This window comes from Notothenia rossii (genome assembly GCF_949606895.1).
Source record: "Notothenia rossii genome assembly, chromosome: 6".
NCBI classification, from domain to species: domain Eukaryota; kingdom Metazoa; phylum Chordata; class Actinopteri; order Perciformes; family Nototheniidae; genus Notothenia; species Notothenia rossii.
In genome coordinates this window covers 78,887,335-78,913,651 of record NC_136909.1, presented here as the reverse complement: position 1 = coordinate 78,913,651, position 26,317 = coordinate 78,887,335, and the positions used below count along the sequence as shown (strand labels likewise).

The following is a 26,317-nucleotide window of genomic DNA, read 5'->3' as shown; positions in this document are numbered from 1 at the left end:
CCAAGTTAGTCATTACCATATCTAGGCCAGAGGGATAAATCCCTAATGATACTACTTAATAATTTAACATAACATTTTACATTTGGGTTTGAGACCTCTTTTTAGACTAATTGCACTCATACTGACTGAGTGTGTTACAATTGTTGACATACTTTTTTTATTTAATCAGTCTCCTTTTTCTATGTCTGTATTCGTATTCCCTTTCTTTGAGCTCATATTGGCTTTGTGATCAAGTGTTTTAGAGAGGGATGTAGACTCATTCCACTTCAGTTCAAAGGCTCAGTACAGCTTTGGTGAATGAGGTAATGAGGGGGGGTCAGGGATCTTCACTCCGCTCTGACACACTTGATCTACACAGAGATAAATGTATCACTTCCTGTTCCCTCTGCGACTGCATTTCTTTTATATTTCTAAGCCTGTGGAGAGATGATACAGCAATAGCAGAGGCACACATTTGTACTGCTTTCTCATCCTAATAAATCACTGGATTGAAGTATTTAAAACATCAGAGGTTGGGAATGAAAGTCAGATGATTTAATTTGAAAGTGTTTATGTATTGACTTCCACAAACTCCCCAACTTTGAATCCTCCGCCTCATCATTTATTTTCTCCGCCCGTCTCTTGTCTTTGTCTCATAGGAAGAGCAGTACAGTCCCCGACAGCGTTGCCATGACGATGTTGGCTCGGAAACGTACCAGTCCGGTGATCCAGGTGACAGTGAAACAGACTGAAACTGACCCAGGACTAATAGGGGTGGTGAGTGAAGGTTAAAAGATAGACACCTGAGAAAATAATCACGCTGTACAGAAAACACTGGTTTGACCTACATTATGTCTGAATGTTAATCAGGTGTTTTTTTAATCCTCCTCCATACAGGACTGTTCGAAGTCAGACGAGGGGAAGACTACAGAAGGTGATGTTGATTATTCTCTCTACCAAAGGAAATATCTGAATAAATGAGTGGGAAACAAGACAAGCCACTAAGTGACTGTGGAAGAGCTGAGACAGCTGTGGCTTCTTAAAGGGATATATAATATTTTTGGGAGTAGGGTTTTATGAGGTATTCAGTGCAACACAAACAGCAAATGGCAGTCTTCATGCCCCCAGTTTAGAGAAAAAGACAGGAGTAACGTATTCGAGGCTAAGCAATGAAGTGTTTTTAGGTTGCTATTGCCAGACTTAATATCAGTTTAAGTTCTCACCATATTTGAGGAAGTTTTATCCATCCATGCTATCTTCAAAGCCACCAGACCTTATTGAAAGAAAACAGTAATCTTACCAGGTGTAACTCAGATGTTGTTGGTTTATCACTAACTTAATCTTCTTGGTTTTTCTGTGTTATTGTTTGTCTTTGATGAAAAAGAATCTTGAAAACACCATGATAATCCTGGCATCAAGGCAAATATGATTGGGCTACTTGGAGCTGTTTCTTTAACAGTTTCAGAGAGATCCTGTTGATTTTGTGATATGGTTAAAATAACTCTGACATTATTACAAGGTGGTAAGTTAACACTTATAGAATGAATACAGGATGTGGAAAGACAGCCACTTGCACGCCAGTACTCCCAGGTCATCTTCAATTGAGGTCCTAATGTTTTTTGTCACTATTGAGGCCCTGTATGTCATTTGGGGTAACATGTGTTCTGTGTAGTGTCAAGTCAGTTAATCTGTGCTGGAACACATCATTACATTACATTACATTACATTACATTACATTGCATTTAGCTGACATTAGTGCGAATATGCTCGGCAAAGTGCAGAACTAATAGCCAGACAACAAGATTAGCTGCCTGCTTCCTGTAAATGTATGACCTAATGCAGTGGTGATGAGTCAGAAAGAAAGTCAGCTTATTGATAAAAAATATGCAAACTCTGGGGTAAAAAGCCTCAGACGACAACTGCACTCAAGTGTATCCATTTTTAAAAGCAGGAGGAACGGTCCCCTTTGGCATTTGCAATTTTTCTAGGATGGGATTGGCAAATACTGCTGTAGACAATAGGGATGTTTTTGGGTTGTCGCTCCAGAGAATACAAAATGTCCATTTCAAGTATTGTAGGATTGTGTTGTGTATTGTATTATTATTATTACATCTTAAATCAAATTAATTCGAATTTTCAATTTCATTTTGTTCCAGGAAAGGGTGATTGTGCAGCAGAGGAGAGGCCTGTGCAGGGAATCCTGAACCCGAGCCCTTCTCCAGATGACCTCTCCAGCCCCAATCCAGACCAGGCCGCTCCCCTGCTGCAGGCCCAGCAGAGGACCCCGTCCCGGGCTGAAAGGGAAGAGAAGCGGCCTAGATCTGGGAGCGGGACAGGGAAAATGGACGCAGAAATAATTGAAACTGAGGAAGAGGGTATAGACATTCAGGGCTCTATGTTCGGGATTGACAGAGAGCAATTAGAGAAAGACTCTGAGCAGGGCAGAAAAGACGTCGGTGAGGTTAAAGAGACTGCAGACAGGGAAACAGCTGATGAAGGTCTGCCGCCCTCCAAGGGAAGTGGAGATGAGAGCGAGGAGGAGAATGAGGGGCAAAAAGAGTCCCAAGATGCAAACAACAACTCACTTGAAATTGAGGGTAACCCATTTATCCAGGACCGTCAGGAGGATTTAATCGACATCCAAGAAGCTCATGCACAGGTAGGCCTCGAGGAAGTAAGTTGTTATACATTTTGGGGGGTAAAGAAGCGATTAAACTATCATTGCATTGTTTTTATTTTCTACACGAGTACAAATCCATCTGTCCTTTTTGTTGTCTCTAAGGCTATGCCAGTAGAGGAGACTTACTGTTCTGATGAGATTGAAGTGGTTCTGGTAGACAACTCCGCCCCCGGGTCTGCATCGGTTCGGCTGGTCGATAGTGACACAGTCAAGATCATCATCACCATGAGCTGCGACCCTCAGACTGCTGCTCTGCTGGAGGAGAGTGTCAAGCAGAGCCTTTTAGAGAATGCAAAGGTAAACATAATTTCAGACCAACGTCAATGTCTTGTTCTAATGTTTTCAGCTTATTTTTCATGATTAACATTCATCTAAATGATAACCTGGTTTACCTCTAGGTGTTGTTACATTTGTATAATACAGTGTGTGTGACATTTGTGTCCTCCCAGGCTCAGAAGGATGCAGGAGAGTGTCACATCAAGATCCCCGTCATCACCTTCGACTCCCCTGAGAAGGAGAAGCTGGCGATGGAAGATGAAGGAGAGGAAGAGGACGAAGAAGCAGCTGGCTCAGAGGCCGACTCCACCCCGAAACAGCAACCAACAGCCAGCCAAAGTGAAGAGTTTCACCTGTGTAGAGAAACATCCATCTCTGAGTTCACCACACTGGAGGGTCCGGATCCAGAACTGGAACACCTCTGTGTGCAGATCACTGATGACAGCACACAGAGCCCGCAGCTGACCAATGATAACAGCTCGTCAGGTATCGACATCCACTCCCACCATGACGACACAGATCCTCTGGACCCTAATGTGGATTCACATGGTTTCCTGCGTTTGCCGCCAGCTTTGGGTCGTTACGGGCCCGGAGGAAGAGCTCACATCCGTGGCCTGAGCATGGACAGCGGGAAAGATGCTGTGCTGCTTTCAGACCGCTCACATAACACAGTATGTTGGATGTTTGTCTTCTATTTCTAGTTATCTCCATCTATCTGTTCATTCACATACTGTAGTTCAAATCTCAAGGTTCAAGGTTCTTTATTGTCAAACTAACATAGCTAGTAATTATGTCGTTGAAAATCTTAGGTCACAGGCTTCTCCAACAACGCAACACAATAATACAGATAAGCAGACAATATTAAAACAATATTAAACTATATTATATTAAAAGTAATACAAAAAAGAAAAATAGTTTTTTAAAAAAGTGAAAAAAAAGTGGAATAGTGCAATACGAGTCTATATACAAGTTATTGGAATGATATATTAGATAATAGATAAATAATTACTAAGTAGCAGATGAATGTTATGAAATTGTTTCAGCAGTTGTTTAACAGTCTTATTGCCTGTGGGATGAAGCTGTCTCTGAATCTGGTTGTTTTTGTCCGGATGCTGCGGTAACGCCTGCCAGACGGAAGCAGACTGAACAGTTTATGGCTGGGGTGATGGGGGTCTTTTATAATCCTGAGGGATTCCTGTGTCTCCCTATCAGAACACCATGACCAGTTCAAAGTCAGATCTGGAAGCGAAGGAGGGTCAGATTCCCAACGAATCCAACTTCTTGGAGTTTGTTTCCCTGTTGGGGTCGCTCAGTATCAGAGCGGGAGGGGCCAGCTCACAGGAAAGGGAGGGGCCTGAACCTAAAGAGGAAGCAGAATCTGCAGAGGAATGGGAATCTCAGAAAGAAGGTTTGTTCTTTTACCTTTCATCATCTACCTGTTATTCAGTGTTAATGCATCATTTTATTCAGTTGTACGCAAAAATCATTGCAATTTCAGCAACGTTTTATGAACTGCAGTTCTTACTGTTTCTCTTTGTGCATGGTCCCATCAGCCATATAAGGTTACATCTTTATACTAATACTATCCTTATAAAGATATGTTATAACAATGCATTGATTCTAACTATTCTTTCTAGTTCAAATGACTGTGGTGTTTTTAGCTAATACTGCATGATGTCACTCAGTTGCTCAGTTCTTTTTTTCACTTTGGTCAAATTATATAAATTAAGAAGCACACATTTTCGTTAGCAAGTTGTACTGCTCAGTAACAACTTATAGCGGCATAAAATACCATGCAATCATAAGTATTTGGTTAATTTCATATACATCAATAGGCAAATTAGCTAAAAAGCAAGACCCATGCAAGGAAACCAAAGCAGATTGTGTTGGAACAAAGGAAAACATGTAGAAAATAGAAAATGTAAACAAATACATTTAAGCTTTTCCCAATTGAAGATCAGCTCTGTTATTTCAAACCAAAAACATTTCCATTTGTCTTTGCTTACAGATAATCTGAGTGCGACTTCCAGACAAGAGAAGACGATATCAGAGAGCAACGCGGAAAACAAGCCAGAACGACCCAAACCACCCACCAGTCTGCCTACCGACACACTGTGGGCCATACCACCCACACAGATCCCAATAGTCTCCCCTGACAGGTGCACATGCCTGCACACCCACACACTTCAATGAAAATATGCACAGTGCTGAAATCAGTCATCCATCCAGCATCTCCAGTTATAGTGTTTCTCCTGTGTGCAGTCCACAGACGGACAGAGAGAAGGATCCGGACTACGACTCGCTGCCTTCACAAACCTCTCAGTCAGAGAGCTCCATGCTGCAGGTCATCTGCAGACCAGAGGCCACCAACAAAGAAGATGCCTACACCTTCCATACTGTACACAGTAAGCAGCCATCAAAAAGAAAAATCAACAGTTAAAATGTTATGTAATGTTGTGTGTGCGCTGGAAACAAAGTGAGATGAGTCACATGCAGCAGTTCCCTGATCAGTTTTAGCAGTCTATTTGAGTTGGCTCCTTAGACTGTTTGCTGGGGCGGTCTGACAGATTTTTGATATTTCAAACAAATTTACAGTATGAGTGACAGCAGCTGATGGATCCACTTTTAAAACAGCTTAAAAAGATTGAATACATGATAACAAATTCTGTTTTTTTGTTAGATGCTTGTCTATAGTTCTAAAATTGGAAATAAATCCTGCATCACCCGCTTGTTCATTATCTCACATTAATGATACACTGACACGTGTTCGATGTGTGTTTGCCCCACCAGGAGACCGTCCTCGTAAGCTGTACGCAGAGAGAGCTCTCAACCTGCCCCTGGGAGCAGAGCTCATCACTGGCAACATGTGGTACTGCTGACACATATTTCCTTCTACTCTTAATTATTTCTTCCTTAAAATAATATTTTTCTATTAATTTCTTCCATCCCCTTTTTCCTGTTCTGTGTGCTTTTCTTGACTTCCTCTTACCATATTGCCTCCTTTGCATCTCATTCTGAACTACCATCACTGCCTAAGTAGAGAAGTCACCCTCTTCTTTGTGTGTGTGTTTGTGTGTCTCCAGTGACCTGCTGTCAACCTCTTCTAACTCTGAGGGTCAGGACGGGCTGGCGGGGGGTCACGCTGACTGCCCTTTCCAGAGACGCATCATCCCGGCACACCGGCTCCGGCCCCGGAGGACGCACCCTGAGATATTCCAGGTGTCCATCTGCTTTCACATTTTCTTTCTTTTCCTGCATACCAATGATCTCAAAAACCTGAGTTACTTAGACTAAATAAAGGATTTGTTTATTTAATGAAAAATGCATGGAAATATGTGTTATGGGTCTTTTAAATCCTATGGGTTTTGACCAGTAATAGTCTGGAAAATTACTGTGGAGCCTTTTTGTAAATGCACGAGGGTGATACGCAGCTCTCCGGGTTGCACTACTTGTTGCACTACTCAATAGTTGGGGGTGGCAACGTGTCAAGAATTGTAGCAATGTGTCAACAAAGGGAGTGTACAAGGAAGCTGTTAGCAAGCAAACACGCATACAAACAATGTGGGTTTCACATTCTTACTATTGTGTATTCTCTCTGATAAACTGCACAAAAGGAAATAAACTGCTGATGTTTGGAACAGTGGCCATATGAACACATCTAAATCAGTTCACGTCAGTGCTGCATACAGACCAGCAGGGGGGACAAACGCTGCCAGGATCAGTTGTTTAAGATGAAACTACACAGACGCTCTGCTGAATCGTTAATGCACCACTTAGTGTGTGTTTTGCACATTGTGAAAAATATGTTGTTGTGTCTTCTTATGGTGATCCCGACTGTGTTTTGAAATATCCTACATGGAAAGTCATGTTGCATATGAATTCATGTAGGTATTAATTATTTATGTTTGTGTGTCAGGAAGAGGACTCTTTGGATGAGTCGTCAGAGACCTCCACTCAGGAGAAACCCACCAGAAAGATTTATTACAAACTCAAACTGTTTCCTGGGAAGTGGATCAACATTTTATACGACAGACTCACCCTGCTTGCCCTTCTGGACAGGTAATCCAAACAAACTATTTTTACCATTGTACCTACTTGTATTGAAGTCTAAAAATCCAATATCATACATTTTATTCAGTTCGCAAATGTAAACTATACAAATAATATTTATATTATTATATAGTATGTCAGTTTTTTTTATATTTTCTCTGTCAAACTTAGAAAGAAATTCAAAAAATTCGGATTTTTCAGTTGATTTGACCCATACTGCATAAAGCCAGTCACCAGATGTGTGGTTGGTCCATTTTGTCATAATTCAGTGTCATATATGTTAAATGTAATCATCAGTTGAGCATTAACTCAATCCATTAATATATGTCTATCATCAATACTATTCAGGAATGATGCTCTTCATTAGGTATGCCTTTGTTTGTGCTGTTTTTGTATAGAAACCAGGAATTTCTTGAAAATCTAGTGGCAATCTTCATGGCCTTCATGGTGTCCTTCCTGGGTTTTGTGCTTCTCAATCACGGCTGCTTCAAAGACTTCTGGGTCTTCCAGTTCTGTCTGGTCATCGCCAGCTGCCAGTATTCATTGCTGAAGGTAAAAACCACCTAACCATAGCTTTGTGTAGTTAACCTGAATCGTGTGTGATCGTTTTGCGATGGTTAAAGTTTTAAAACGTGTTATTTTATTTCAAACATTTAATTCCTAAAACTATCTTGGTTAAGGAATAATTCATGTGTGAGCTTAGAATGTTTGCTACCTTATGTAGATTACATAAAAACTGATCTCATGCATTGCCAGTTCACTTTTGCTGATGGTTACTTCCTCTCAGATGTACAAAACTGTTTTCATGTTAATTTTACAAATACTAATTTAACATTGGCCTCTGTGGTTTTGTTTTACAGAGCGTTCAACCGGATGCAGCTTCACCAACACATGTGAGTTTAATGTTACCTTGTCTTTGACTTCTTGAGGAAATATTACATTGTAAGGATAAAACTAATTCATTCAAATAAATATTTAGCCCTGCATTATAATTACCAGTATTTAGGGTAATTAATTATAATTGTTGCTGGGTTTTGACTGATGCCCAAACAATGTGACCACAGACGATATGACCCCTTATAGTGCTCTTGTGTCATGTTACTGTGAAAAGGCATAAAAAGGACTTAAGATTTGCCTTATGTGACCAAAAATGGTATTAATATTGCAGTTCTCATTAGCTGTTGTTATTATCCTGCTGTTACTAACATCCTAACCTCCTACTCTCTGCAGGGTCACAACCAGCTGGTGGCCTACAGTCGAGCGGCTTACTTCTGCATCTTCTGTGCTCTGATCTGGCTGCTGGAGCAGATCCTGAGGAGCAAAGACCTGCCCGTCTCCACCCTGTACGGAGTCACCATCGCCTGTCACGACGCACTGGGCTTCTTACGAAACCTGCTAGTGGGTAGGGATAAATGTACCAGGAGATAAATACTATTCAGATAGACACATATAGCTCGATTTGAGATTAGTTTCAGGCGGCTTTGAGGCTGCTAGTACACGTCACATATTTTATTTCTTGTGTAGTTTATTGTTTGTTTTAATGCCTGTTCAAAATAAGCACTAATACATGTTTTTCACCTTGAACAGGTTTTACTTACTGCTTCCCACTCACCTTCCTGGTGGGCCTTTTCCCCCAGATCAACACCTTCACCATCTACCTGCTGGAGCAGATCGACATGCACTTATTTGGAGGAACAGGTTGGTGAAAGTGTTTCTAATCGTTGGATTTCAGTAATGCTTCTGTTTATGACTCAAGATCTGAATTGGATGTTCATTTTCTTTCTGTGTTTACTGTAAACGGTCATTTCTGAATGCATCAATGGATTTAAGGCTCAGGTTTGTAATCTGTGTAAACTGTATACAATTCGCTGAGAATCTTCTCTATGAGATTAAATATTTGTCGATGTTAATCAATTAGAGTTTAAGATGCCCAAACTACCATCCATTGATAAGAGGAAACATATATCAAGTGTAAAGTCCAAAATGGTTCTTACTTTTGCCCCAAAGTGTATTTATGTGTGAAACCAAAAGGATTGAGAAATTACATTTTCAGGGTCTTCAAGTAAAGAGAAATCGTTTTAGTGATTTAACAAGAGTAGTATTATATAAACACAAGACAAATACTAGAGTAAATGCTAATTGCTCTCATTGTTTAATCCTTATGCATATTTGTTCATCCTCTCTCTAACTTGTGTTTCAGCTGCTACGAGTCTCGTCTCTGCGGTCTATGGCATCCTGCGCAGTCTGATCGCCATCTCTCTGCTCTACGGTTTCTGCTTCGGAGCTCTCAAGGTACAAATGAACTGCATGTAAAACAAAACCGAGCATATAGCAGTTAGGAGATGTGAGTATAGCCATTTCTCCTCTCCTATTCTCATTTTATGGCTCTTGGTCATCCAATAAAAGAGGAGGCAATTTCAGCAACAAATACAAAGCGCTGCTAGTCATTCTTCAAAAGTGACAAGATTGCAACTGCGGGAAGAAGGTTTTAGGGGTGAAGAGCTAAAATCATTTGGTGGTGCACGGCGGTATTATTCACAGTGTGTGTGTGTGTGTGTATATGTGTGTGTGTGTTACAGGAGCCGTGGGATGAGCAGCACACACCAGCTCTGTTCTCTGGGTTCTGTGGCCTTCTGGTGGTCTTCTCCTACCACCTCAGCCGACAGAGCAGCGACCCCTCTGTACTAATGTGAGTTCAGAGTGTGTGTGTGTGTGTGTGTGTGTGTGTGTGTGTGTGTGTGTGTGTGTGTGTGTGTGTGTGTGTGTGTGTGTGTGTGTGTGTGTGTGTGTGTGTGTGTGTGTGTGTGTGTGTGTGTGTGTGTGTGTGTGTGTGTGTGTGTGTGCCTGTGCCTGTGCGTGTGCATGTGCGTGTGCGTGTGTGTGTGTTTGTGTATGTGTGTATAATGAGAATACTTTTCAGACATAAAAAACCCTGATTTTTTTTTTTTTTTTAATTCATTATTTATTTGGGGTCACATTATAGTACAAGTACAGCTTTTCAAATCATATATTTTTAGAGACCCGAAAGTGACAAATGAAATAGCAAACAAAATTAGTCAAAGTAAAATAAAAATGAAAAAGTACACAGGGGTTGTTTGAAATAGCAAATGTCTACACATGTACATATGCATACATATCAACATACATATATATATATATATATATATATATATATACATTCAATACACATACACACATACATGTGACCATACATACACATCTATACATATACATTCAATTGGTGTATAGAAACAGTCAAACAAGGGACGGTCGTCTTTGGGATATGTAAATTCTATACACTTTTTCCATATTTCTTCAAATGTGTTTTCCTGAAGCCTCATTGAGAAGGTGATTCTTTCCATAACATAGATTTCATGGATTTTGTCGTACCAGTTGTCAAGAGAAGGGATATCCGCTTTGAGCCATTTTCTAGTTATTGCTTTTTTTGCTGCAAAAGTAAGAATTCCAAATAATTGTTTTGTTTTGGAGTTTATGGGGAGAATACTTTTCAGACATAAAAAACCCTGAATTTCATGTGTTTTTTGTGGTGAGGAAAAAAATGTAGTTTATAAAAGGTCCGTTTTTTGTTTTCCTTAAGGATTGGCAACCAAACATTTCTTTATATTATTCAACAAACACTATCTTCTTATTTATAATGTCTCATCCTACACATGTGGCATTTCTCATTTACAGATCTCTGGTCAAGTCAAAGATAATGCCCACTTTGGTAGAGAGTGAAGAAGAGGAGGAGGAAGACACGGAAAGTAAAGACCCGCTGCCAGAGAAACTGCAAAACTCAATGGTGACTAAAGATTGTTTGGTTTATAATCAGCAATTGCCATGAAGTCATAAAAACACTTAACAGTGCAAATGTTCATCCTATGAAGTAAACTCTTTTTATTGTTTTGAATTGCTGCAGCCCAGAGCCATATTTAGCTCTGAAACTTACAATGATCACATCAGGAAATCAATACTTATTAGCGCCATGCATGTGAGTTGTTGAATTCTTACATTTTGTGTGCGGGTACCAGAGTGTTTTAAACTCAGATTTGCACGTGAGATAATGAAACAATGTCTGCTGTCGATCCTTCAGTGTGATTAGAGGGAATTATGCATCAGAGAAAACAAGCCTCCCGTCGCCTTGTACCGTTTTAATGTGGATTATAAAAGTGTTCTCCAGCTGCTGCATCTTTGATCTCAAAAGTTAGTACGCTTAGACAGAAATAATCTAACACCTAAATGAGTCTGATTAGGGAGTGGGTTTTCATTCAGTGTGGATTATTAATGATTGCAGCTCTCCCTCTCACTTGTTTTCTGCAGAAGGAGATCCTGCTGTCGGATGTAGTCGTGTGCTCCGTTGCCTACATCTTAACCTTCGCCCTCACTGCGAGCACCGTCTTTCTGTCTCTCAAGGTGGGATATAATGTTCCCTCTTTCTGTCCCACTTTACTTTTGATCTCTGTCACAGTTTGCAGGAAGTGATTTGGCTCATAAGTATGTATCCTCATTATGTTTCTTTTATGATAAACCAACTTGTATCCAGCCCTTTGTGACCATCGTGCTGTACGCTCTGGCGGGGACGGTGGGGTTTGTGACCCACTACCTGATCCCCCAGCTGAGGAAGCACCACCCCTGGCTGTGGATCTCTCATCCGGTTCTCAAGACTAAGGAGTACCACCAGTTTGAACCCAGAGGTCAGCATGCATACTTTATATAGTCCAGAGGTTCCTGTTAATAAATAAGCACTACCTGCAAAGAGCACACATAATCGCCAAGGCTTTAAAGGTGTCTACATTTGTCATTTGACCACACAGTGATGAAATGGCTTCATATTTTGCATGAATTCTACATTTCAAAATGTACGGAAATGTTTTCAGCAGTGATAGGGATATTGTTTTAGCCAAGAGACGGGTAAACAAACTTAAATAAGATAAGATAAGATAAGATGGACCTTTATTAATCGCCGTGGGGAAATTCAGTGGTTTATACAGCAACAGGGTAAGAATGAAAAACAGGACAGCCCAGATTAACACAAGATTAAAGATTAATACAATTAAAAATAACATTAAAATGATATACAGTAGTTAAGTCACTTTTAAAATAATTAATCAATGAATTAAATTAACATATTTACTTATTTGGGTCATATATATATATATATATGGGGCGAAGCCTGCGAGCTAGTTCAGGCAGTCAACTCGAACACCAATGATACATTAACACGTGACCCACCTCGTCCCTCTTACAACCAACCAAACACATTCTCCTAAACATGCCGCTCTATTTAAACTGCCAGGTCTTCCTGCCTCTGCCTCGCTATGCTGCTTCTACCACTGCTTTGTTCATGTTGCTGCTGCTTGCCTGCCCCACCACCACCCCAGCTTCCACCTGTAGGCTCGGGTGATAGTTATCTAATCATCAATCAATGTTCTTTGTAAATCTGTGGAGTGATGAGGCCCAAGCCTAGACGCCAAACTCAAACTACATCCTGCTTATAATAAACATATTAAGGAACACGTGAGTTGTCTGACTGAAATATATAAATGGCTAAAAAAGGCGCCTTCCCTGGCAGAAATAACAACAATCAACAATTATGAGTCCTCTTATGATCTCGTCTCCTGAGTACATTAAACCCATCATTGTAGAAACCTTGAACTATTTCTCTCTGTATAAAACTGTGATTATGGTCTAGCTGTGTTATTTTTGTTATTTCTTGTGTTACAGAGGATGCCGTGCTGATGTGGTTCGAGCGACTGTACGTGGGGCTCCTGTGCTTTGAGAAGTACGTGGTGTATCCCGCCATCGTTCTGAGCGCGCTGACTAATGACGGCTTCGCCCTCAGCCATCGCAAGAAGCTTGGAATCCAGTGAGTGTGTGTGTGAGTCTGTGTGTGTGTGTGTGGCGAAGCACCTTTTGAATCTGTTGTCTGAAGTATTTTCTGTGCTGCCTCCAGCTGTGACGTGCTGCTGACGACTGTCGCTGGACTGAAACTCCTGCGTTCCTCCTTCTGCGACCCCAGCTTCCAGTTCCTCACCCTGCTCTTCACACTCGTCTTTTTCCACTTCGACTGTCCGCACGCCTCCGAGAGCTTCCTGCTGGACTTCTTCGTCATGTCTATTATTTTTCACAAGGTACAAGAGCAGGGATTGTGTTTCTGTTTGTGTCTATGTGTCTGTGAATGATAGAGACAAACAGTTATCTCTTTCCAACACCAAAAACACACTCACACGCTCAACACAGAATCCAACAGCTTCTCAGAAATAGAAACAAACGTATTGGGTAAAGTTCATAAAGAAAGAAAAGGACATGAGGATAATGCACCTTGGCTCTGGCGTGAGATGTTTAACAGAAAGTCTGTGTTGGAAATGAAATGTGAAGAGTTTCAAAGACATGTGCGTATACTTGTCATGGAGGATCAGTAATGAACAGTAATACAAATCTTCATAGTCAGCAACAGATCTGACAAAACTGGCTGTTGATATACTTTTTGTCAGATCATAAAATATGACCTTCTCAACTGTACTGCATTATGTTTTGTCTGCTTTTGCCACTTACATATAAAGGGGAATACATTATTTTGGACATGCGTGTTGCTAACCATTGTGGACTTAGTTTTCACTTTTTTTTGCCATGGGACAAAGTTAGTTTGAATTAAGTAATAAACTCCAATGTCAAATATTCCAGTATCCCTTAAACGCTGCTTCTGCTCTGATGAAGTTTGTTTGTAGGCGACTGACTGTGTGTTGTTTGTGTCTCTCCAGATGCGTGAGCTGTTGCTGAAGCTCCATTTCATCTTGGTTTACATCGCTCCCTGGCAGATCGCCTGGGGCAGCGCGTTCCATGCTTTCGCTCAGCCGTTCGCTGTGCCTCGTATCCTTTCTCTAAGACCTGTACAGTGTGTGTGTGTGTGTGTGTGTGTGTGTGTGTGTGTGTGTGTGTGTGTGTGTGTGTGTGTGTGTGTGTGTGTGTGTGTGTGACTCCATCAGTACCTGCTTCTCTTTCCTTGACTGCTGTGTGTGTGTCTAGACTCTGCCATGCTGCTGCTCCAGACTCTTCTCACCACCATCTTCTACACTCCTCTGGCTCCCTTCCTGGGCAGCGCCATCTTCATTTCCTCCTATCCACGGCCCATCAAGTTCTGGGAAAGAAACTACAAGTAAGGCCCTGACGATGTGTGTGAGTGAGCGAGTGTAGTATGAAATCCCAAACAGCCTGGAGGTGTGTGGAAACCGTTTACTCACATTGTGAATCGCATTGAGAACATCCTGACACACTGCTATTTGAAGAATTGGCTCAAGTGTCGAGAAATCCAATGAAAATACTGAAACCAATATTGCAACAATTTAATATTAGCACATGCTTTTAGCCAGGCTGATTAACAATATCTTATTTATCTGTGCCACAGATATCAACTGTTAAAACTATTGAAGACATTAATGAGCCTCACTGTTGCATGTTCATTCATCACTATTAACACACACTGCAGTTTATGTTGTAATCCCATCCTGCTGCTGTAAATAGTCACTGGCAAAATAAAATTACTTTTTCATTCAGTTTGAGTTGAGCTATCAGTGCCCAACTGCTTCAGGGACCTATTGAACCTTTTATATCATTAAAAGTATATATTTTTGACATATTTTAATAGACTTCCAGCTTCAGTAGAAATAAATGGGCCTGGCTTTGAGAGCCACTGGCACAGCAGGGAAGTTGAAAAGTATTTAGAAATTGTAACTGATGATTTCTTTCATATACATTCAAAATATTACATATGTTTTGGAGAAGAAGACATCGAGCCAATCCTTTTGAGCAGAGTTAGTCATGTTTACAGATAGACCGTCTTCTTCTTCTCTCGCTCACACTTACACAACGTACACTATTCTGTCCACTGTAACTTATTGATGTTCGTAGTTCAGCTCACTGAGAGCTTTCCAAAAACACTCCTGTAGCTTTGTTCTCCAAACTTCAGTGGTTTGACACGAAGCGGCCCGTGTGATTATATTTAGATGTTGGTGTCTGAGACTCGTGACAGTAAAATCACTGACTGATTTTAGTGTTTTAGGCAGCAGTTGTAAAGGTTTGTTGATGTGAACCTCTGCCAAACACCAAGAGAACATGACAACCAACATAATAGTTGAGTCTTAAAAAATCTTTTGTTTGATAGCTTTAAACCTTTTTTGGGTCCTACAATCTATATGATTTTAACTGTGTTTTGTCTCTCGTCTCTTGCAGCACAAAGCGTATTGACAACTCAAACAGCCGACTGGTGTCCCAAGTGGATAAAGAGACAGGTGAGTATTTTTTACTACATCAGATACAGGGTGCATCCTTTTTTAGATACCTGGCTGTCTCCTATAAATCAAGCAATTGTATATTAAGTGTTTCTTGTTAGATGAATTAGGATAATCATTTGTTCCATTACTATATTGATATTCATTTAATATATTTGTATTTTCATAGTTAATAATCAATTCGAGAAGGAAGCTACCAGACTTTTGTGCACCATCTCTGTCCTTTCTTTATCGGTCATTGCATTCTCCTGATGTATTTCTCTTGCAGGGTGTGATGATAGCAACCTAAACTCCATTTTCTACGAGTACCTGACCCGCTCGCTGCAGCACTCGCTCTGTGGCGACCTCATGCTCGGCCGATGGGGAAACTACAGCGCCGGGGACTGTTTCATCCTGGCGTCTGACTACCTCAACGCCCTGGTCCATCTCATCGAGATCGGAAACGGCCTGGTCACGTTCCAGCTGAGGGGGCTGGAGTTCAGAGGTACAGTCTGACGCTCTCCACCTAGGCAAAGGACGATATGTACATTTAAGGTCACAATATTCCTGTCGGAAATTATGCTGTTTACGATGCTATCCTGAAAATCATCAAAATCTATCGATAAACGTTTAAAGTGACTCTATGCACTCATTGTAAGTCTCATTGAATAAAAACATCAGAAATGTATGTCATTTATAAAGCACCTAGGAAATAAAAAATACTTTACAAAAAACCTTTAAAGCATCAACTGAATTTCCCCCTCAATAAAAGTCCATCTTCTTCTTCTTTCTTCTTCTTAAGATATAGTGCAATAGAAACACATTATAAAATGAAAGTCATTTAAAAAGCCAAGAGAATAAAATAAAAATAAAACAAGTTCAATTAGAATAAGACATGTAAAAAAATAATAGAATACAAGTTCAACTGCAGTGTAAAATATGAATAGTTGCTGTAGTTAACATTTCTTATTGTGATCCATGATAACATCCTTTATTCGTCCTTGCACAGACAGTTAGTAAGATTGATTTCAGCAGCCACTTGTCTGGAAATACCGAAGACTAGAAACGGTTTTGAAAACTTTTTGTCACGTAGTGATCGTCTTCTCAATAGAACATCTTTGATAATGTCTTCTGGCCAATCAGAATCAAGATAACGGCGTGGTGTTGTTGCAGGAAGTCCTGACGGAGAATACTTTTGCTGTAGTACATCTCTATACATCGATACAACATTACGTGTTGATAGAAATCAACACGTAATGAAATAAGACCCCACGGTTTGATTATTGATAGGTGTGTGGGCTGTCTTTCATTTTGACACACAGAACAATGTTATAATAAACATACATACATACTTGTATGTTAAATGGATATATCCGCCTTCTTTCATTTATCTTTCCATTCCCACAACAATATACATAAAGAGAAGGCATATTTTGGACATAGTTCGAATGGTGATTAATCATGATTAATTAATTTTTAAGCTGTGATTAATCTGATTAAAAATTGTAATCGTTTGACAGCCCTAATATTATTATAACTCGCTCTTTGAATGATCACCTTCATCTCTCCATCTCCCAGGAACATACTGCCAGCAGCGGGAGGTGGAGGCCATCACGGAGGGGGTGGAGGAGGACGACTCCTGCTGCTGCTGTGAGCCCGGTCACCTGCCCCACATGCTGTCCTGCAACGCCGCCTTCAACCTGCGCTGGCTGGCCTGGGAGGTGATGGCCACCAAGTACCTGCTGGAGGGCTACAGCATCAGCGAGAACAACGCCGCCACCATGCTGCAGGTGTACGACCTCCGAAAGCTGCTCATCACCTACTACCTGAAGGTACTGTACGCTGCATTTAAGTAGTAAATGATATCACTTTGTTAAAGTAAAGAGTATACAAGACATATTGCCTCTTTACTACGTCACTAGTTATAATTATTTAAACATTATTCTGATGTAAACATTTAAACTGCAAGGATAGTTAGTTAGTTGGTTTGTGTCAGTTGAAAATATATGCTCTTGTTACACCAGACCTGACTTCTAATTTTTACTTGGTTGATTAATTTGAATTACATTTGAACTCATATTATCTTATTTCATTCTTATTTATCTCTAATAGTGCCTATTATTTCTTCTTCTTGTTGTTGTGTTTGTTTAAGCTCGGCTATAGTGTAAATTAGGTCCCTATCTTAACGTATATCTTAACGAATTTCAGAGGTAAAATAAATGTTAAATTAGTTTTTCATATAGATGAATGTGAGCCTAGCTTAATGTCGATGCCGAGACACATTTTGCAGCAATGTCAAAACACCTTAGCATACTTCACGCCCTCCTGTTATCTCTTTTTGTTGTTTATAAGATGATATTTGAATACACTGAATTAACTGAGTCTCTGTTATGGAAGGTAATATCGTACAGCTCTAATAAGGCATCGACCTTTGACATATTCAATCACCCGCTCTTGTCTCAAGGGCTCTTAAGTATTCGCCTGCCAAAATGTTAAATAGATAGACTTGTATCTATGCATTAATCATGATTACACACGACAGCTTGCCAATAGTTGCTCCAGATGTGTCCAGCATCGACAACACAGCCATCTCTTTCTGTTGTGCTCTCTTTGTGCTTAGTATTTTTGTTTTGATCTGGTCCCTCCCCCCCCAGTGTATCATCTACTACCTGATCCAGTCTCCCAAACTCTCCACCTGGCTGAAAGACGTCCCGGTGCAGGAGGCGCTGCTGTCCTACACCAAGTGGCACCACATCGAGCGCGACCCTCAGGTCTTTAGTGTGAAGATCGATGAAGACTACGTGCACTGCCTTCAGGGAGTGACGCGCGCCAGCTTCTGCAACGTCTACCTGGAGTGGATCCAGCACTGTGCTGGGAAGATGGAGACGGTACGCCACTTAACGATTATCCTATCAAGCCTCATCATGGGTCTCACTGAACTTTTTTTTAACCTGTTTAGTCTTTAAAATATATATATATATAAAATATGTTTTTTCGTACCAGCAGTTCAAAGTCTGACATTCTTAGTTTAATGATCCAGCAAATCTTCTCATTTGAGAGGAGGAAACTAGTGATTATCTGATACTGTTTAAAAAAGAATCTGAAATACTTTAACAATCCCAGGGGGAAATAGATTTTCATTGACAGATGTTCAATTTAGAATGTATAATATAGAATAAAATAAATTACATGACATCTGTGGTGCATCTCGGAGGAATGAGTCTTTCACTGAATAGTTGTTATTCTATCATAAAAACATCGTCCTTTTTCCTCTTTTGACCGGCCAATTGTTTAAAACAAGAGTAATTACAGTGATAATGTATCTCAGAATACATTTTAAGGTCATAAGAAGACCAACATTTGAGAAGGATCTGTACTTGTTTTTATATGTTCTCTATATGTCTTCATGTTTCCCCTGTCTTTGTGCTTGTGTCAAGCCTGTGGACAGTGATGAAGACTCTCCTTTGGTCACTCTGTCTTACGCTCTCTCCGTCCTGGGGAGGAGATCCCTCGGCACGGCATCGCACAACATGTCCAACAGGTAAACCTTATTCAAGCTAAAGGGCAATACAAACAGTTTATTCAGAGTATCAGTAGCAGGGGCCTACTACTTGCGTTGCCTGCAGTTTGATAGATTCACCTGAAGGGGGCGGTAGAAACCAACTTTTTATCCAAACACTGAACTCATGACTTTCTGTCTTTGTGTGGTTTTATAATCTAAAAACAATCTCCCCTCTTTCTCCTCTTTCCCATTATATCTACTTTTCCCCCAAAAACCTCTGCCTTTCCTCACAAAGTCTGGAATCGTTTCTGTACGGTTTCAACACCCTTTTTAAAGGCGACTTCCGCATCGCCACCAAAGACGAGTGGGTTTTTGCTGACCTTGACCTCCTGCAGAAAGTGGTGGCTCCTGCAGTCAGAATGAGCCTCAAGCTGCATCAGGTAAAGTACACCATACTTTTTTTATTAAATGGCTGATGCTGTTACTCTCAGACTGTTTTCTACAGTCTGACCAAAATACTGAAGTGCTCCATTATGCCTTTCAGGATCACTTCACCTGCCTGGAGGAGACCGAGGAGGCCTCCATCTTGTACGAAGCCATCACAAACTACCGCAGCAGCCTGGTCATCTGCCACGAGAGCGACCCCGCCTGGCGTAAGGCGGTGCTGTCCAGCCGCGACACGCTGCTCACTCTGAGACACATGATCGACGACGGCACGGACGAGTATAAGATCATCATGCTGTACAAACGCCACCTCAGCTTCAAGGTCATCAAGGTAAGAGTCCATTTTTTGAGTTTGAAAATGTTGTTAAAGACTTTTTAGGGTTTTCCTATTCCTGTAGTGTGTCCTCCAGACTCCTTTATTTACTTACCTAATATAATGGCATCACTATGTCACACTCACGCTTCTATAGGCTAGCGCTCCAACACATTGTACGTGATAAGCTAAGGGGCGGGACATATCTAAGTGGTCAGTGATCAGAGTAAAATGGGCTCTGGTTTCAGACAGAGGGTAAAAAGAGGTGCTGCAGAAAAGGCAGTATGAGAAAAATAAAGATCTTTTAAACATTAAAGCATGTCACAGTAGAGGCACACAATACACATATGAACCTGAAAAGGAGCAGAATAGGGACAAAAAACAAAGTTTATCCAAGCTATCACAAATACCTATCTCTCTTTCTTCTCTCATGGATGAAGCCGAAGAGAATAGATGATCAAATAGTTGTATTTGCTTCCAAGTTTAGCGCTCCTCATATAAATCTCTGTACTGTCTAGGTGACATTATTAGAATAGGGATTTATATACAAGCTATCAGAAGCTGTCGGAACATAGTTTATGCCATTGTCAATCAAATATTTCTTCCAATGGAGGATGATAAAACAGAATTTACTTTAAAAAGTATTTATATATTCTTTTATATGATGTAATCTGATTCTCTGTCTGCAGATCAATAAGGAGTGTGTGCGAGGTCTATGGGCAGGCCAGCAGCAGGAGTTGGTGTTTTTAAGAAACCGTAACCCGGAGCGAGGCAGCATCCAGAACTCGAAGCAGGCGCTGAGGAACATGGTGAACTCGTCCTGCGACCAGCCGCTGGGATACCCCATGTAAGTGTCGGTCACAGCTAGAAGTGTTGAGCATGACACCGACATTACAAGCTTTCATGACTGAATTTAAAGTTTCGGCATCAGTGTTGCTCACTCACCCTCTGCTGGATGCATTTTAGATATGACAAAAAAAAAATCGTTATAGTTTTGTCTATGTGTAGGGGTCTCTTGTCGCTGATGTTTTTTCTATATCTTCTAGGTATGTGTCACCACTGACAACATCGTACGCAGGAACACATCGTACGCTCCGCAGCATCGGAGGAGGCGCCTTAAGCTTGGACGCCATACGATCCTGGCTCTGCTCCAAATGGTTACGGTCAGTAGAGAATAAATACATTTCTGCATATTTAAAAGCATATGTTATATTCCCACCACCACAGTCAAAAGCAAAGTCCTTTCCTCCTTGCCTATTCGGACCTCCCTTAAAAACTCTCCCTTTGAGTGTACTGGTAACTTAACATTCCTCACATGCTAAAGTCTCTCATCATTTTATATTAAGTTCGGTCTAGTGGGTAATAAGGCAGCGCTGTAACTGAGAGGTCATGGGTTCATTTCCTGGAAAAACGTACTTGAATTAGATACCCGGAAAGCTCAGAAGTGTATCTCAACATTTTATATCAGCTCGGTTTAATTTATTTTGCATTATAAAGCAAAAACATCTACAGTATGTCATATATTTAATCCCTTTCAGCCTGGGGTTGTTGCTCAAGTGGTATTTGGGTACACATAAAATGGTTTTCCTTAATCATTCTTGCCAAAATCGCTTCAAAGCGAGCTGTATAAGCATTAAGCACACAATGCAATGTAATATGTCTTACACACTGATAGTGGTTAGTTTCAATTTGTTGTTTGTAAAAAAGAAGGCTCTTTTTGACATTGTACTAAAGGAGTGCAAACAATCACAAAAACAAAACAACCTAATTATAAGTGGCAAAAACAAGTACAATATAATCTCCCATTAGAATAACTGTTATTATTGTATTAAAGTTATTGCACTAAAACACATTTAAGCGCTGCAAAATATCCATTACCCTCTTGAAAAGAAAGTCGATCACTTGAGCACTCATTGTGAAATTGGAAAAGTTTATGAAGTATTAAATTGATAAAACAGCAATAAGAATGTTTTTTTTTATAGCTGTTTAGGGGGATTTGGGACACCAAAACACAACATTGGGTTTAAGATCTTAACCCCAATGTAGTTTAGTAACTTCAAAGTGTTTACTTATTATTCAGCTGGTTGTATTTGGTGTAAATCCCTCTGGGTAAGGTGCAAACCGCAGTGTAATGCTGAGTCAGTGCTCCTCTGTGCATTTACAGTTATTGGCTTAGTGGAAGTCAGTGCTGAGGAGGCACTGCCAACTTTATTGTCATTTTAAACACAGACACAAGGGCAGTGGGAGAGAGAGGATTGCAGAGTGGGAAGACAGCCAACAATATTACCCTTGTTGCTCCTTTATTCCCTCCGTCCCTCTATCTTTTTCTCTTTCACCCAGTCCCTACAGCATAGCTTATTGTATAGGCTCTGCATTAACCTCTGCAGGTCAGCTAATGTGTGTGTGGCTCTCTCTTAAGCTTCTTAGAGGCTGAGTTTTCCTTTCAGATTAGATTAGTTTGTAAATCCGGTTTCATCGGCCTCGAGTTAAAGGTGTATTCTTAATTTCAGTAAGTAGCCGAGGAGCCTGGGAGACGGGCTGTGCCTCGTCAGCTTGAACACATTTAACTAATTTAAGAGGAAGGCTGCAGTAGTGTGTGTTCCGTCTGCCAGCAGAGTTACGTAACTTCTCCCTTGTTGTGTATTTATTTATGTGTGTTAAACACGCTAGAATACTTAAGAGTTGCTACATTTTTGATGGCCAGTTTGTGTCCCTTAGAGTGATGGGAACTAAATCAGTAAATCTGAGCTTTGTGTGTGTGTGTGTGTGTGTGTGTGTGTGTGTGTGTGTGTGTGTGTGTGTGTGTGTGTGTGTGTGTGTGTGTGTGTGTGTGTGTGTGTGTGTGTGTGTGTGTGTGTGTGTGTGTGTGTGTGTGTGTGTGTGTTTTCAGGGTGCGTAAGGACAACCTGACCAGCTGTAACAGTGGTGTGAACATGGAGGATGTGGACTGCGGTGCTGGTGGTTCGTCATCGCTGAGCAACAACCGGCCGTCCTCCGTCGCGTCCAACAGCCTGAGCCTCTACCAGCACAGAGCCAGGACCACACACAGCCGCAGGCACCACAACGCAGGTACACACACACACACGCACACACACACACACGCACACGCACACGCACACGCACACGCACACGCACACGCACACACACACACACACACACACACACACACACACACACAACAATACAATAATTACTTTTACATCTAGTGCATTGAAGTTAAACAGCGAACTGATTTAATGTTATTTTTATTACAAAGTATTAAAAGGTACATGATTCATCAGACTTATCACAAATAAAACATCTTTACATACGTGTTTATTCTTGTTTTAGATTCTAAAGTTTTGGTGTGTGTGTGTTCCTGCAGCTAGGAGAGAGTACCGCAGTCGGTCGGTGCAGCCTCAGAGTCAGCGCCCCCCCGTCGCCAGCCAATCAGGGCCCATCCTGGACTCAGGCTCCACCCACGGCCTCGTCCAGCGTCTTTCCAACAGTCAGCTGTCCTTCAACACTTCCATAGCCTCTATATTCTCACAGGTATTCACCCACAAACACACACTCTGAAGCATGCATCCTCTAATAGGAGTATAAAACAATAAGAGGATGTTTCTCTCCCTTCAGGTCCCCCGTCTCTCAGGAGCCGGTGGGATCAACTCGCAAATCCAGGCAGCGCAGCATCAGCAGCGCAGCAGCCAGGTTAACGCTAGTTACACTTCTATACATCCACACCTTCTGTTGACAAACACACGAGATCAGATGAAGATATACATTTTTTTTAACTCACTTGGAAATTATACACTTGCAGTTTACCCAAATCCTGATAAAGGGCGATGAAAACCCTGTATGAAACATGTTTGAATTAAAGAATACTTAGAAAAAAAACATCCTTCAATATTGTATTTTAGACTTAACATACACAGTTCATCTTACAAATGGTTGCTTATCCTATAACTCTAAATATAATTTTTGTCTGAGACGTTTAATTACTATATTGTACACATCATGAAAGATATAAATAAAGGAAGTCTAATACTGAGAGGTCAGAAAGTTGCTTCAACTTGCAGTAGGAACATGTATACCCCCTCCATTCAAACTGAAATGTTTCCATGACAGGATTCTCATGCCACACCAGCTTTCTGTATTTTAAGTGTTGAGCATTAAACCCCCTGAATTACACTGTATATTGTTTGTGCAAATGTTACATTGTTTATGTAATGATCACTGCATACTTGAAGCAACATTCTGCATTTTATCTCTCTCATTATAAAATCTTATCAAGGAAACATTTCACACCTTCAGGCTAAAGCGTGTGGTTATAGTGTAATATTGACTTAAAGTTATTCTCAGTTACAGATAATTGTTGTGCATGAGCATATTTGTGTTTTCTACTCTAATCTTAGTGTTTACTGTACACACCTATGTCTTCCCAGGTCTCCTCGTCTTCGTCCACTCTCAGCTTGCTGTTTGGGAAGCGTAGTTTCTCCAGCGGCCTGGTGATCTCCGGGCTGTCCGCTGCTGAGGGGGGGAACACTACGGACACGCAGTCCTCGTCCAGCGTCAACATCGCCATGGGCCCCTCGCACAGGTCCGGCAGCAGAGCCACGCAGGTAGGGAAAATCAATCATGTAATCATGTAAAGGTCCTAATGCAGAATGTAGTCCCCTCATCAGTGGCGGATCTAGACCAATTTGACTGGGGGGGCCAGGCTGGGGCCAGTTATTTTCTGAGGGGGGCACAATAAATGCGGGACGAAAAAGACAAAGAAAGTATGAAGTAATTGCGCATAAGAAAAAAATGCAATACAGTTATTGGTATTTGTTTCAGTACACATATTTATTTCAGATACTTATCGTTACAGTTTTTACGCTCTAATGCAGGGGTCTCCAACCTTTTTTAGGATGAGAGCTACTTTAAAAAAATAAGTAGTAGTGGGCTACTTTTACTTCTCTTGTTTTAGTTTTTTGCAGTGTATATATTTAACACATTTTAACATTATACTTTGTGTGCTGTTTGGGTCATGTGGGACCCGTTTTCAGTGTTTGCTAAAAGAAAATGTATGCAATTTAATTATTTTAAGCTGCTTTATTTTGGGGTGGACCTCACATCCTCTAGGGGGGTCCGGGGGCATGCACCCCCGGGAAATATTTGTTTTAAATGTTGAAGTTAAATGCATCAACCTGGTGCACTTTGAGCACAAAATGAATTTATGGATACAGCTCTCAACACTCAGATGAAAGGGAGCTGTATACTTTTCAATAATCCAAACATCTTTAAAATATTCTTATTTTATGTTACCTATAGTTAGCATTCTTTCTTTTTATTTATGCATATTTTACTAATCACTCACCTTTCAAACTGTTGCAAGAACGTGATTGGTCGATATTGATTGTGGGGGGTGGGGGGAGAAGGGGTGTTGGATAGATATAGAGTTGTAGTAAGTGGATAGAGTTCGCTAAGATTGAGGTTTTGTTTATGCATAGGGTAGATTCTTTTAATTACATTACATTACATTACATTGCATTTAGGGAGGGGGTCACTGGCCCCCCCCTAGAGCTGCCCCTGCCCCTCATTACAGCATTCACTCGGGCAAGCTGAATATATACAGAACAATATGTAGCTTCATATTTAGCAAAGCGTATTTGACAAAAAGGTCAAACTTTGCCAAAGTATTCAAATATAATAGGCAGATCAACACGCATTTTGCAAATTGGAGGAACCCTCTGGACAACATTTGCATTTCTAAGCATCTTTCTGGTAAAATGTTCCACGAACGTCAACAATGACTGTAATCCCTAACTTGAATATGAATTGGCGATGTAATTAATGTTGCAGCCTCTGGGAGACACTAGTGATGCTTCTTTATTTAAAGTCATGTCACATGGGAACTTACATCATTTAAAAGTGCAGGTTAAATTCAGGAATGTGTGTTTTGAAATCCAGTCAAAATGGGCAAAATAATTGTATCAAAACATAGATAGAATATTTCTTGCACAGCGGGAAAATAAAATTCCTTCTTCCTAATTTGACTTTAGACACAGATGTTGTGATTACAGAATAGGCGATAAACAAATGAAATGTAAATAATGCTTCTGTTCCTTGCTTCCTCATTTTCTCCTCTCTCAGTGTACATCAGAGCCATATGAAAGTATCGACGCGAGCTACTCCAACGCAGCCGTCACGGTGAAAGACGGCGTGCAGTCAGCTGAGCGAGGCTGCAGCCAGGAGTTAGACGAGACCCAGGAGGACTCAAAATCTGCCTCAACAGCTCCGGAGGCCACGGAACAAAAGACTGTCTGAAAGAGAGACCACACACACACACACATTCTCGTGCCCATATACAAAGAGGACTGTAGGAAAAAGTTACACATATCCACAAACACATACAGAAGATTGTATGACAGAGCACCCATGCACTCGAACATGCCTCCTCTCCTGTCCTCAGCATGTGCTCTCACCTTGTTGTCTGAATGTAAACAAGTCTGAAAAACATGATCCCGGATCCGGTTGATGAAATAAAGACGTTTTTAAATGAGGCTGCCTTTTCTTTGTAACTCAGGTTTTGTTTAAATGTGTGCTTTAAGATGGGAAGTTGTACCTTTGTTAAGAAAAGGCCTTATTGTTGATTATTAGAGTGTGAAATGCATAGTTTACATCCCCATTTCCACTTGAAATCATCCTTCATTTATACAAACCTCTCCAATGCTGTTTCTGGAAATGTCTCACAAACAATGCTGTTTTCCGCTTTTGAAGAAAATCTCTATATATTTTTTTTTTAGGCCAGCATGTGATCCCTGAGACATTTTGGCTTTGAG

General features: G+C 40.8%; 1 protein-coding gene across 1 annotated transcript in view; it reads left to right on the top strand.

Annotated features, from left to right (window-relative positions):
* Positions 1-26,037, top strand: part of pcnx2 (pecanex 2) — a 28,037-nt gene extending 2,000 nt beyond the window's left edge. Inside the window, exons 3-40 of the mRNA XM_079689790.1 lie at positions 639-756; positions 877-913; positions 2,136-2,638; positions 2,762-2,956; positions 3,109-3,606; positions 4,148-4,343; positions 4,944-5,094; positions 5,198-5,340; positions 5,726-5,804; positions 6,019-6,154; positions 6,852-6,994; positions 7,384-7,537; positions 7,846-7,878; positions 8,216-8,387; positions 8,573-8,683; positions 9,186-9,277; positions 9,565-9,674; positions 10,679-10,787; positions 11,306-11,398; positions 11,529-11,679; positions 12,710-12,851; positions 12,939-13,116; positions 13,747-13,855; positions 14,012-14,141; positions 15,215-15,273; positions 15,542-15,757; positions 16,831-17,084; positions 17,907-18,140; positions 18,690-18,793; positions 19,050-19,194; positions 19,299-19,529; positions 20,201-20,358; positions 20,558-20,674; positions 22,402-22,580; positions 22,876-23,042; positions 23,127-23,201; positions 23,936-24,112; positions 25,629-26,037. Coding sequence (XP_079545916.1) covers positions 639-756; positions 877-913; positions 2,136-2,638; positions 2,762-2,956; positions 3,109-3,606; positions 4,148-4,343; positions 4,944-5,094; positions 5,198-5,340; positions 5,726-5,804; positions 6,019-6,154; positions 6,852-6,994; positions 7,384-7,537; positions 7,846-7,878; positions 8,216-8,387; positions 8,573-8,683; positions 9,186-9,277; positions 9,565-9,674; positions 10,679-10,787; positions 11,306-11,398; positions 11,529-11,679; positions 12,710-12,851; positions 12,939-13,116; positions 13,747-13,855; positions 14,012-14,141; positions 15,215-15,273; positions 15,542-15,757; positions 16,831-17,084; positions 17,907-18,140; positions 18,690-18,793; positions 19,050-19,194; positions 19,299-19,529; positions 20,201-20,358; positions 20,558-20,674; positions 22,402-22,580; positions 22,876-23,042; positions 23,127-23,201; positions 23,936-24,112; positions 25,629-25,802 — 6,073 coding nt within the window. The 3' untranslated portion in view covers positions 25,803-26,037. The remainder of the gene's footprint in view (positions 1-638; positions 757-876; positions 914-2,135; positions 2,639-2,761; positions 2,957-3,108; positions 3,607-4,147; positions 4,344-4,943; positions 5,095-5,197; positions 5,341-5,725; positions 5,805-6,018; positions 6,155-6,851; positions 6,995-7,383; positions 7,538-7,845; positions 7,879-8,215; positions 8,388-8,572; positions 8,684-9,185; positions 9,278-9,564; positions 9,675-10,678; positions 10,788-11,305; positions 11,399-11,528; positions 11,680-12,709; positions 12,852-12,938; positions 13,117-13,746; positions 13,856-14,011; positions 14,142-15,214; positions 15,274-15,541; positions 15,758-16,830; positions 17,085-17,906; positions 18,141-18,689; positions 18,794-19,049; positions 19,195-19,298; positions 19,530-20,200; positions 20,359-20,557; positions 20,675-22,401; positions 22,581-22,875; positions 23,043-23,126; positions 23,202-23,935; positions 24,113-25,628) is intronic.
* The last annotated feature ends 280 nt before the right edge of the window (positions 26,038-26,317 follow it).